Source organism: Cydia splendana, chromosome 7 (genome assembly GCF_910591565.1).
Source record: "Cydia splendana chromosome 7, ilCydSple1.2, whole genome shotgun sequence".
NCBI lineage: Eukaryota > Metazoa > Arthropoda > Insecta > Lepidoptera > Tortricidae > Cydia > Cydia splendana.
Genome location: NC_085966.1, coordinates 6,538,646 through 6,551,316, shown reverse-complemented (window position 1 = coordinate 6,551,316; position 12,671 = coordinate 6,538,646). Strand labels below are relative to the sequence as shown.

The 12,671-nt window shown below is 36.7% G+C and overlaps 1 protein-coding gene across 1 annotated transcript in view; it reads right to left on the bottom strand.

The window, feature by feature from the left end:
- Nucleotides 1-275: 275 nt before the first annotated feature.
- The window catches only part of LOC134792470 (tachykinin-like peptides receptor 99D), a 35,736-nt gene continuing 23,340 nt past the window's right edge, over nt 276-12,671 (bottom strand). Inside the window, exons 7-10 of the mRNA XM_063763753.1 lie at nt 12,236-12,386; nt 7,494-7,690; nt 6,695-6,834; nt 276-523 (exon numbers count right to left, since the gene is read on the bottom strand). Coding sequence (XP_063619823.1) covers nt 465-523; nt 6,695-6,834; nt 7,494-7,690; nt 12,236-12,386 — 547 coding nt within the window. The 3' untranslated portion in view covers nt 276-464. The remainder of the gene's footprint in view (nt 524-6,694; nt 6,835-7,493; nt 7,691-12,235; nt 12,387-12,671) is intronic.

Genomic DNA, 12,671 nt, shown 5'->3' with positions numbered 1-12,671 from the left:
CTGCAATATTACATTAACATTTTTATGATAGGTACCTGATCTATATACATACATATACTTATATATAACTTATAATTTAAATACACTTTTTCCTTTTGAGTCAAGGTAAGTAATAGGTAATAGCAATGATAATAGATTAGTCGTTGACATTTATATAATTTTAAGTTGTATAAGTTGATTGACAAATTAACTCATAGTTCTTTCGCGACAAGAGGAACTTAACTACAACAGACACATACGAGTAGTTTTATAACAAGCACAAACCTGCCTTATGATAAACTTTACTTTGCACATTCATTTACATTTTAAAGCCAACCGTCACTATGTTTGGTCGACCAATCAGCTTACGCGTAGAGATCTTGCGGGGTGAGGTAAGATCGCGAGGGGTGGGCGCGTCATATCCACGTGCGTTCGACTTCAGTCGTCGCTCGCTCGCCTGGCGCGGCGGACGCGCGACGCCGTTGTCAGGTGGACATCACCATTGTATTGTTGTACGTGCTGTGCATCGACATTCTGAGCGTACCTGTGGGAAGAGAAAGAAATTGAGAAATGGGTCTCCGTTCCAAATTAATCTGTAATAGGCCCCTGGTACTTTATTAGGGCTCATACGTAAAAATACTAAAAATTGTATAGAAAATGATACGGTGCAAAACATGATTTCACTAATGGGCATTAAAATCTTACAGCTATTTATGATACATTGTAATAATTTATCATAAACACAATAAATATAGGTAGAACAACAAAAACATACTCATGCAAATGATGCTGTGCGTGCATCGTAATTTGCGTACAAATAACATACACGAACAAAAATAAATACGGAACCCTAAAAAGCATGGAAATAATGACGTCTCGCCCTCACGTCACGTTTCAAATATGTTAATGCTGTACCTACATGGTAATCTACTTCTGATGAAAATAAAATAATCTTATTCAGGCTTTTCGTGACTTCATTTTCGGGCCCGCCCCGAGTCAGGGCGCCACACCTATTTCCTTAAATCTCATATCTGGGGCCTATTGCATAATAAAATACAAGCTAATTAGTGATTTTGTATGTAAATTCACTAATAGTATTACCTAGCTTGTATTTTATTATGCAATAGGTCTCTGGTGCCATTGTCATTAATCTTATTATAGATAGGGAACTGATATCTAGACTTAGCGTTTCGCGTGGTTTACGTCAGGGCGTCAAATATCTGTCTATCTATTATATACTATCTGAATGTCATATTTCATCGCTGTTATATGTAGGTATATTGTTAATTGCAGGTAGTTTATAATTAAATAATTATCTGCAGAGGTGTCAAGTGTTCCTGCAGATGACTATAATTGCATATTCTCATTCTGATAATTACAGGCCGCGTAGCCAAGATGCTAATCGCTTACGCTCCGTAGCGTTCGAAACGCAACTATCACTGTCGCACTAATAAGGAAGAGTGATATAGCCGGTTTAGACTCGCGCCTCGCGGCTCGGCTCGCGGCGCGTCTAGTGGCTCGCCTCGACACACTCGCGTTCGGCTTGTCATTCGGTAATAAACCTTATGCCGTGCCGTTAGTGTTTAAATTATATTAGCTCGACGAGCTTACGAGCCACGAGACGAACCACGAGCCCACCGCTTACACTCGCGTCTCGTGGCGCGGCTAACGGCTCGTCTCGTGGCTGGCGTGAGAATGTAAATCGCTTGATAGAGAGACATAGAGCTTTTCGTTGTCGAAGCGATAGCGATTGTAACCTTGGCTAGGCCGGCTGTACATTACATGAGTTGGTTTGTGTAAAGTAGCTAGTTACTTTAGCTATACAATTAATCTAGATATAACCAAAAGATAAGCTTGCAGATCTGACATTCCTTTTCGCAGTAGTTTTTTAGGAGCCGGAGTTAAAAATAAAAATTCTGATTTCCAAAAATGGATGAATGTAAATGTCTGAAGCGACAGTTAATTCAAGCGAGAATGAGCAAGCACAACTAACGTCAAATTAGCCTACCTACTGATGAAGGACTAAATAAATTCGAGGAAATAAATTTTAGAACAATTTTGAATTCAGGAAATAATTAATACTGGCACTGGTTTCAATATTCATTTGTTTTATTACGGATGAAATTGCCGTTCAAATTAAATACATGACACTGATAACTAATAGCCTGGCAAACCAATTTGTTAGTAGAAAAAAAGGCGCTAAATTCAAATGTTGTATAAGTCTATAAGAGATATACGGACCTAGGAACTACTGTAGTATGGCAAACCAGTTCGGTTAGTAGAAAAAGGGGCAAATTTAAAATCTCTTAGCGCAAAGATATCCGTCAAAGAGGTACTTAAGTCGATAAGAGATAAGTACCTCTTTGACGGATATCTTTGCGCTAAGAGATTTTAAATTTGCCCCTTTTTTCTACTAACCAAACTGGTTTGCCATACTACAGTAGTTCCTAGGTCCGAGTAATTTTTTGTAAATCGAAATTTTGTGAGCAATTCTCCCAAAAGTTATTAAGAAGTGAGTTTAATCTCGCAATATGTATTTTCGTTCTAATATCTTTAGAATACTGAACTTAATTATCCGCCTAAATGACGTAAGCTGTAGAGATAACTGACCCCCACGCAAACAAGTTTCTAAGTAGGTGGGCCAGTTATCTCTACAGCCTATTGTACACGCTGGATGATGTTTAAACGAGTTCAATAAAATTTCAACGAATCCAGTCTAGTAATCACCAGTAAATAATTTTATAATAATTGGTCTTATCCAGAATGAATGTCATCTATGATATATTTTTTTCACCACACCAGCTCGGAAAGGCTTACTTTGCACTTCAAAAACTGATAGCAAAGTTGCATTTTATTCACATGTGAGGTAAAGTAATCAAATGCAAATTTTTAGTTGTTTTCTTATGTTTGCTGGTAGAATTGACTTTTAAATGATGATTTTGGATCATAAATATTTAATAAGATTCATTTGGATTTGATTTTGTTTGATATTTTACATTCAGTATTTGCTTCGGGTTGGTGTGGTGAAAATTTTTGTGTTTCACTCGGGGGCAAATTTTGTTTAACCCTCGTGCTTTTAAAATTTTTAAAAATATTGTAAATTTTAGGAAAAATTGTGAAATTCATAATATTAATACTAGAAATAAACATAAGCTCGCAGTGCCCTTCACTCGGCTCCATAAAATTAAAAAAATCATTCATGGGTAATTGTGTAAGATTTTATAATAAGCTTCCAAACCATATTACTGAATTATCTATTAATAAATTTAAGAATTATGTAAAGCGTAAACTTATTTCTAAAGCTTATTATACCACACAAGACTACATGAATGATATTACAACGTGGGATTAATTGTTATTCGAAATGATTATTTATTTATTAGGTATATTTGATTATTGATGAGGAAATGGATATTCCGATGTAATACTATCTACTCCTTTTGTTACTTATGCTTTTTTTTGACATTTAGATTTTATTCTAGAAATTCTAGACTAGTATTTTTTTATACAATCTTTTTAATGTTTGAAGATCCTTTTGTGAAATTCTTAGTGTTAAATTTGATATGTATAATAATCCAATTTTATTATGGAATAATATTAACATCAATAAATTGCTCTGATAATTAGATTAAGATTAATTACGATTCATAAGAGCTTGTTGCTAGGCCTACATGAATAAAGTATATTTTTGATTTTTGATTTTTTGAAACCCTCGCAACGCTCAATATTCCATTTTTCGAACCACGAGCGTAGCGAGTGGTTCAATTTTGGAATCTTTCGCTTGCTAGGGTATCAATATTAGGACGAGCGGTTAAACAACAACTTTGCCCCCTTGTAAAACAAATAACTTTTAAATAGCTTGGGTAAATTCTAAGAACGAAAGTAGAATGTAGAATCGGGCCGGAATCGGGTTTTGACAGTTCGGCGGATGTCGTAGTAATGTAAGCCGCCATTAGGCCTCTCATATATATTATACTACTCTTTGGCCTGTACCCTATCACTCTGTATATTTATATGCATTGCCGGTTATTTAAAGTAATAGGTAAACGTATATAGTCTGGAAATCCCAATTTGTCAGTAAAAAAAATAAAGAAAATGTATACTCATCCCTTTCTTTTGGGTGCTAGTGCTATAGTTCGTTTTTTTATCATTAGAAAAAAAGGTAAACAATCTTGTCTTGTTATTGAAAAACACTTTTGAAAAATAAGTCACGGCAAATATGTAACAATTATGAATCATATACGATTATTTACATTATTTTGCTTTAATAAGTAATAGTTACTGATTTTTAAAAAGCGTTTTTCAATCAAAAGACACGTCAAGATCGCGTAGTCTTCTTCTAATGCTAAAAAAACGAATTATAGCGTAAGACAAAGACAGTATGATTCTCTATGTCTATTATGTTTGAAATGAGACAGTCCCTGGCTAAACTATATTTAAAAAGGTAGTGTGATTCTAAATGCCAGTATTATTTATTTATGATCCATACAAATAACACCAATAAATTACCAAATTACACCTCCTACTTGTGTATTTTGTGTGCATGCAGCAAATGAGGGGAGCCTGGCGGTTTTGTAGAGAATTTGGTCGTTTTTGTTGGTGGTGCCTTGAAGAATCTAGGCCAACCTACGAACAAGAATATACTGTTCGTAATTTCGTTTGTTAGGCTGGACTTACACTTATAAGTATTGATTATAATTATGCCATGAGAGCAATATATTATCATGACACCTTCCGTAACGTAAGTAAAAGGACCCCGGACCTAAAGTATGGAAAATGTGGTTTCAGTTAAATATCTTGAGATTTTGATATGTTATAGATTTCAGAGTCCTGAACAAAAGTGTAGGGGTGCTACCACTGTTTCCGAGTCCCTTTCAGAGTTTCGACTGATTTTGTACTAGATAACAAAGTATTAGTAGGTACCTTAAAGTTGAATATACATACGTTTGAAGTTGACATTACAGTCATTTTATCTTTCTTTAAATGGCCAGCTTATCGCAATATAGGTTCAATCTAATGTCAATTGTTTAAATAAATAGTTGGAAATTGAATCTTGTTAAAGTACTAATTAATACTTTGTTATCTAGTACAAAATCAGTCGAAACTCTGAAAGGGACTCGGAAACAGTGGTAGCACCCCTAGAGACTTGTATAGTACCTACTCTGAAATCTATAACATTATCAAAATCTCAAGATATTTAACTAAAATCACATTTTCCATACTTTAGGTCCGGGGTCCATTACAAGTGTAAAACCACCCTTATTAGGATCGTGCAAAAACAATCCGTTAAATTTAGAAGTTATGTTAGATTTAAACTAAGCATGCATTAAAAGCAAAATTTTAACTGTACAGGATTTATTTACAATTATTAGAGTAAGCTCAACGCAGATGGCGGACTGGTGAAAATATTCCATTGACAGATTTAAGGCGGCAGAATTTCGGCACTACTTTGAAATAAACTCGTATCTTGTTCTGTCAATCAAAAGAAAAATGGGGTATCTATGTACAGAATGCATACAGAGTTACTACCTTTCAACTTTGAGTAGCAGTGTGAGATACGAGATTTTATCAAAGTAGAGACGATTTCTAATTTGAAAGAAAAATGATAGCGTATTTTTTTTACATGTTGGCGTTTTTCTTGGCAGATGGTGAAAAATAACAAAGTAAACCATACAAAAATCTGTCAAAGGAAAGTTTCCCCCTTAGAGCCCTCTGTAATGAGCAGTTGCGGGTTCTTAACCTCAATGCAGACATTTTAATACATCTCTCGGGTTTGGTGTGTGTAGCACCGTAAACTTCCTCAGTTTTTCCTGATTTAAATAAAACAGTTATACTCTGCGAAACAGCTGTGTATATCTAGTTCAGTTAGCATAGAGAGACTCACGTTAGACCGGGTCGTGTCCGGGCCGGAGCTTCCGGCGCATCGTTTTCTATGGAAAGCATCACGTGATCGCCTGTCATCTCATAGAAAAGTAAGCGCCGGAAGCTCCGGCCAGCCGGCCTAGCCAAGGTTACAATCGCTATCGCTTCGACAACGAAAAGCATTATGTCTCTCTATCACTCTTCCATATTAGTGTGACAGTGACAGTTGCGTTTCGATCGCTACGGAGCGTAAGCGTTTCGCATCTTGGCTACGCGGCCTGTACACGGCCCGGTCTAACGTGAGTCATCCTTCATTAGGAATTAGGTATCTATATACCTGTTTTTAGAGAATCACTGTTCCAAGCCAAATTTGAGCAGGTTTGCGATATACTTGAATTAACAAGCGGGATATTTAATTCAACTAGTTCTAAAGTTGGACCAAACTAAGAATTTGCAATTGCAAAAGTGAAAGTTGTCAAGCGGACCCCAAGCTCCCATGAGCCGTGGCAAAATGCCGGGATAACGCGAGGAAGAAGAAAGGACAAAAAGTGAAAGTATCACCATAAAAGTCATATTTTTTATTATGACACTTTCAGACATTATCACGTCAAAATCTGGAGTTAGCTTGATCCGACTATCTGCCCGATTCGAACTTTAGGATACGTCAATTAATAGATCTAGAAACGATATGGATTTGATGTGTCAGTGTCAAAAGTGACGTTTTTGTTTGAAGAAACGTCACATTTGACACTGACATATCTAATCCATACCGTTTCTAGATCTTTTAATTGACGCATCTTAAAGTTCGAATCGGGCCGTATAGCCTGGGGCAAGGAAGGGGGTAAAAACGTACTTGTACCGTTTTTCCTGCTAGGCGAGAGGCTGTGTCCGGAGCGCTCGAGCCGGTCCGTGCCGAAGGCGCGGTGCCTGCGCAGCCCGCCCGGGCCCAACGTGCGGTAGCAGCGGAAGAACTGCTTGAAACCTCTACGGAATCTGTGGATGATTAAAAAAACGCACAGGTAAAACGCACATACTGGTAAACTAGATGGCAGCGTAAAGCGCCGTACATGTTGTGGTAGCTGGATTGTCAACGTTAGGTAAGGGTGGAATCACATCTGTCAGCATCGAGCCGCATTTTATATATGAGAAATTGCTCGTTAGTATGAACATACGTACGCATGCTTTCAGCTTTCCGATGCGTACGCATCTTCATACTAACGAGCTATTTCTCATATATAAAATGCGGCTCGATGCTGACAGATGTGATTCCACCCTAACGCTTACATACATAAAAAATATTTTATGGAGCCGTACAGCGCCATGTAAGTACTTAAAGCGACTGTAAATGTGCATACGCTCTTTATGAATAATTGTGGGTGAAGAATGGGTGTAGGTACATCAGCTGTCAAGTCGGAAACACAAATTTGTCTTAGATTTAGGTACTGCTTTAAACATCTTAAATTTTTGTTTAAATCAAAATTCATTAGGTCCTTTTTAATTACCTAAAATGTGTAAATTTTTTCATAGGTTTTTTTTAAAATATTGTGCCCATTAGAATACTTACCTACTGTAGATACTAGATCGTCTAAGGGGTCTGCTTTTAAATTTTTGCTCCTTTTGCAGGCCCTGTGATGTAACAAATAAGTACTTACTTTGAATTCATGCAGCAGTATATCATAGGGTTGAACATGGAGTTGCTCATCGCCAACCAATAGATGCCGAGGTACACCTCCTGGATATACTCCTGATTGGTCAGCTCCGGGTAATACGCCGTCACCACGAAGTACACGTGGAAGGGCAGCCAGCACACAGCGAAGATCAGCACTACTACTATCATCATCTTTACTACCTGGAAAAGGAAGTTCTGGTTATGAGAAAGTCGAGGAGAGAGAGATTCGAAGACGTTGAAAGGTAAGTAAGTTGAGTTACAGATGGATGCAACAGGCAAGGAGGCTATCCAAGTGACAATCGTTGAATAGAAAACGCCAATTGAAACTTAACTAATGTTAGGCCAATCAAATTAGATTATTTCCAGGAATTAATTCCCAGCAAGCTAGAATAGTACATTGTAGGAGAGGACGGAAAACCGCTAAAAGATGGACGAGTGCGTTTGATAATACGAGTCCATCTTTAGCGTTTCCGGCCGAGGCATTACATACTGCTTTTCACGACTACTGCGAGGAAATAAGAAAACATTTGCATAACTATAAGTACTAGCCCGCGATTTCTCTGATAGCAAATTACTAGCTACTGCCCGTGCTGTCTCTTGAATTTCGGTAGGCGTCAGCGTAAGAGTATCATTTTCTTCACTAGAAGAACTCATTTTTATAGCGAGCGTAATACGTGTTTCTTGTATTATTTAGTCAAACACAATTTACACTATCCAATTCAGTAAATATTTTCAGATCCCGCCTTTTTTACTTTTTTTATCACTTTAAAGAGGCGTTTTTTTGTTATTTGCTTCGAACCGACTCTAAACTTAGAAGCGTTTTTGCTAAAAAAAACCACAAACAGCTACAAAAGTAAAAAACGCCTTAAGCATGAACTGAATGGATAATTGCTAAAAAAAATGAACTGAATGGTTTTGACATTTCTATTTTTTTAAACAAGAAATTGGTCCTATAACCTAATTTTATTTTTGAAGGAAAAAGTTGCGCCAAAAAAGAACTTTTATTGATTTTTATGTTTTAAATGATACTCATTGCTGTAGCGAACCGTCACCAATGACAGATGATGATAACAATGAAACATTGTAGTAGTGGTGTGTCAGGTGCTACAGCTATTGCCTACTTTTCAGCTTGGTTTTAGACCATCTATTGCCACATTTCCGAACAGTGGCGTGAAAATCGTCTTAATACCTTCATTTGGTTCTAAATTAGTGTAATCCGAGTTTGCTTTATTCCAGGAGTTGTGGAAAAAAATTTACTCTTTTTCAGTTTTTTGTTTGTAGTTCAAAAACGGTACGTCCGACGGAAAATTTACTCTAATCATGATAAAAATTGACATCTGAGGATCCGAAAGATACCTTAATATGAGTTTGTAGTAAAAGATTGTAAAAAATGGCCGCCACTTTGAATTTCTTTTTTTTATAATCGTGTTAAAATCAGATTTTTTTTTCACCAGTGATCCACAACAACCTTGCTGGTAGTGACATTGTAATTGATGGTGGGTCCCTTCTACATCGAGTGGTTTTATCAATCCAAGGTAAAATGTATCTCCCAAGGCCCCCCAAAATTTATCCACACCTCTGGGAATTAATTCCTCAAAACGCTTTTTTTGGATCTAATTTGATTCTATGTATGGAAATAGTCACGTAAGTTTTCGTAGCATCTGTCATCCCGAAACATGCTTTTTGTTTGGCGTTTGTCGATGTACGATTGTTTTCTTGACTAGGCCCTCTGGAATCGAAGTCTCTGGAATTTAATGTTATTTGGATCACATTTTGAATATTTGGATAGCTTTACGCACCGCCACTTGCTCGCGTCAAACCATATGCAGGCAACGTGCGACTGCTCTTAAAAACAGATCCAAATGAAATCAAAATATAAGTTGTAAGTTCGAATACAGTTCAAGATATCATATAAATGGAAGATATCAAAAAATATTGAACATCTCGGGGCACTTTTTCTCCTATTAGGGCAAAATGAGCTCGTGATTCTGGGTAAAAATGACATGAAAAATCCTAACTAAAAAAGGGCAACATTTTTATGTTACGCGCATCTGTCACTTTATTCGGTGTCTGTCTCTGACCCTGTCATGTTGTCGCGTATGTTACACAAAGGTCAATGCCCGAGGGTCATGTCGCGATGACGTGAACGCTATTTTAAATCGGCACGTATTTAACCGGTCAACTAATTAATCGAATTTGAGTAGTTTAAAAAAAATAGAAATGGGTACTAAAATTAATAGATATGAGACAACATTTTAATGCCGTACAGCTTTTGTTTATTTTTAGGCAGGTACCAAGTAATTATTTGGCAACTGAATTTATTATATTGGAGACCATTTATGAAGCACATTTTAAAAAGAAAACGGCTATCTATTAATTAAAAAAATTGACTTTTTTATACAATATTTTGTTTGGTCACTACACGGTCAACCTAACACGCTCCTCCTCGCTTCGCTCGTCGTCGCACCAAATATATCTTTTGACTCTTGCAGAACACCGTGATAACTATTGAAATTAGTAATTAAAAATTTAAAGCCCTAATGGTTTAATGGCCATTAGGTGTTTCATGATTAGGAAAATCGACCATTGGTAAATAAATTTGTGGTGTTTTGTGGATTAGGAAATTTGTCAATTTAAAGTACTAGGTATGCATATGTTTAAATTTAAATTATTTAAAAATGGAGTATTTAACGCTTATGTATATAGGTATCTTAGGTATTCTGTATATGTACAAAATATATACACAACCAAATTTTATGATCGCTTTACAATATTAGTTGCCAACTTATTATTTTAGACGCCAACCTATCAATTCAAGTTCCCTATAATATTTTTGGGTGGCTTGATTTTGCTGCCAGTTTTCTAATAATATGATGCTTAAATTTGAGGCTAATATAAATTTATTGGCGCTAAAACATTAATGCACAGCCAAATTATATTATTATATGCCCAGTGAAAGTTCCTGTTTAATATTTTAGTTGCCCGGTTAATAATAAGCCTTTTAAATAATCTTTTAAAGCAAAAACATATCTTTTGTATTCCGTCTAGACTCACTGTCGATAAATAATCGTAGCAATCTTTTACGAATCTAGCGACCCTCGTCAAACACCATTTTGCTAGCCTATACCCGACTAAAAACAATAAACCAAAACTAAATCACACCAAAGTATTAAAATTTGCTATAAATTACACACAAAACGGCTACCTTCATCAAAAGCGGTCCTAAAACGCAAAGGACGCAAATTAAATAGGCACGTCGTATATAGTATTTTAGTGAGGATAACTTAGTTTACCCGAAAAAGTGGCGGGTGCTCGGTCGCAGTTACATGTAGGTAATATCACAGAATAAATAATAGTACTGCCGTACAGAAAGGAAACTTCCTACAAAACCGAAGTTTGACAGCGGTTCAGGGTCGAATCATGCTGTCGCTTTCTAATATATGGCACTATCCCTTTCGGCTATTTAGGGTTGTCAAAATTCAAGCCATTATCTTATCTGTGGTCGTGCACGCAAAGGGACGTCAAGTTGTGTCAACCCTAATAATTGCTCGGAGCAATGCTGAGCCGAGCGGAGCCGAGTTTGGCCGAAGTCACGAGTTTCGCACCCCTGCTAATATGTGATACGATATTCAGTACGCGGACTTCATAATGGCGACTTTCGTAATAAATAACAACCTGTGGCTGTTTCATTTTGTCTTGACCTGGCTAACTCGATTTGAAATTTAATCATTTGACTGAAAGTTATAATTCCAGTCACTCTAAAATAAAAATGATTGAAGCTGTACAATTTGAAGGGATAAGCAAAAACTGTTCTATAGAGTTTTCTTCGTCAAGTATGGGAAATATTCACTAGTCTAAAGCTAGTCAAGATAAAATAAAAGACCATACGTATAATAATTTTCAAAGTTCTATTAAAATAGGATGTGTAGGTATAGTGACATATCCTCACTTTGTTCTGTTAAAGTCGGTGTAGAGTCAGCTTAGACGAACTTCAGAGCGGCGGTAGATGGTCGCGTTTTTGTCGCCTGTCGTATAATGCGTCACTTTCGCACTTACTTGTTAGAACGTGACAGGCTGACAGGCGATAAAAATACGACCAAGTAAATGAACTGCCAAACATACATTTGTGTTGATAAAACGACAACGTAAGCTGAAATTAAAAATGCATGTCACGAAAGCGAAAGGGAAATAAATGTGTCTAAGTGCGTTATGCCCCACTTGGGTCACTTTTGCGGATATTTATGCGACCGTTAGGTCTCGGGTCGTTAGGACATGGACAGTTGGACGTGTAGGTACTCGTTTATTCCTTTTATGGATTGAAATTGAACACGGGTGAAGGCCTTTTCTTTAGTTTCTTTTTTCTTGGAGTATAAATAAAACAGGGTCTCTACTCTAGAGGGTCAGGCTCTTACTTACAATTGCGTAAAGCAATAAAATACGAGTCAGTACACGTTCAACATTAGAACCTATCACGCGTGTCCTCATTAGCACTATCATTCATAATATCGCGCTTTTATAGTTAGTATTTTCGTATCAATAAAGTGTTTATTTTAGGCAATATTGTGAGTTATCATTATGCCAAGCAACCAACAGAATATAATTGATGTATGTGACACTAGCAGCCCATACAACAGTATTTATTCCACTTTTAAGTTTATTGTACGCTTAATAGCATCGTTCGCAGACGTTTCTGCTTGATAAAACTATATTTCTGAAGATACAAACCCGTCGTTTGCTCTTGACGCTCTCGAGCTGCGCTTGTGTGCACTCGCCGATGGACTTGGAGCCCCACAGCTCGATGCCAACGCGCGCGTACGTGTACATCATGGATATGATCGGCACGAAGTACGTCAGGATCATGTACGCTACGTTGTAACTGTCAAAAAGCGACAACTTTATAGGAATTGTAATAGTTTATTTATGGGAAAAATATACAGATCAAAAACAGGAACAAAAACAAACTTACACATAACATTACATTACATTTTAGCCACGAAACTTTAGTAATTTGACTACGCGTGTCGAGCGAGTTCTATATGAGGGATTATGGTCCACGTTATTGTAGGTAGCAGAAAATTTACATTTTATACCAAATATATTAATTACATCTACGTAAAATGTGATATTAATTTCATATCGACAACAATGAGTGACCAAGTCA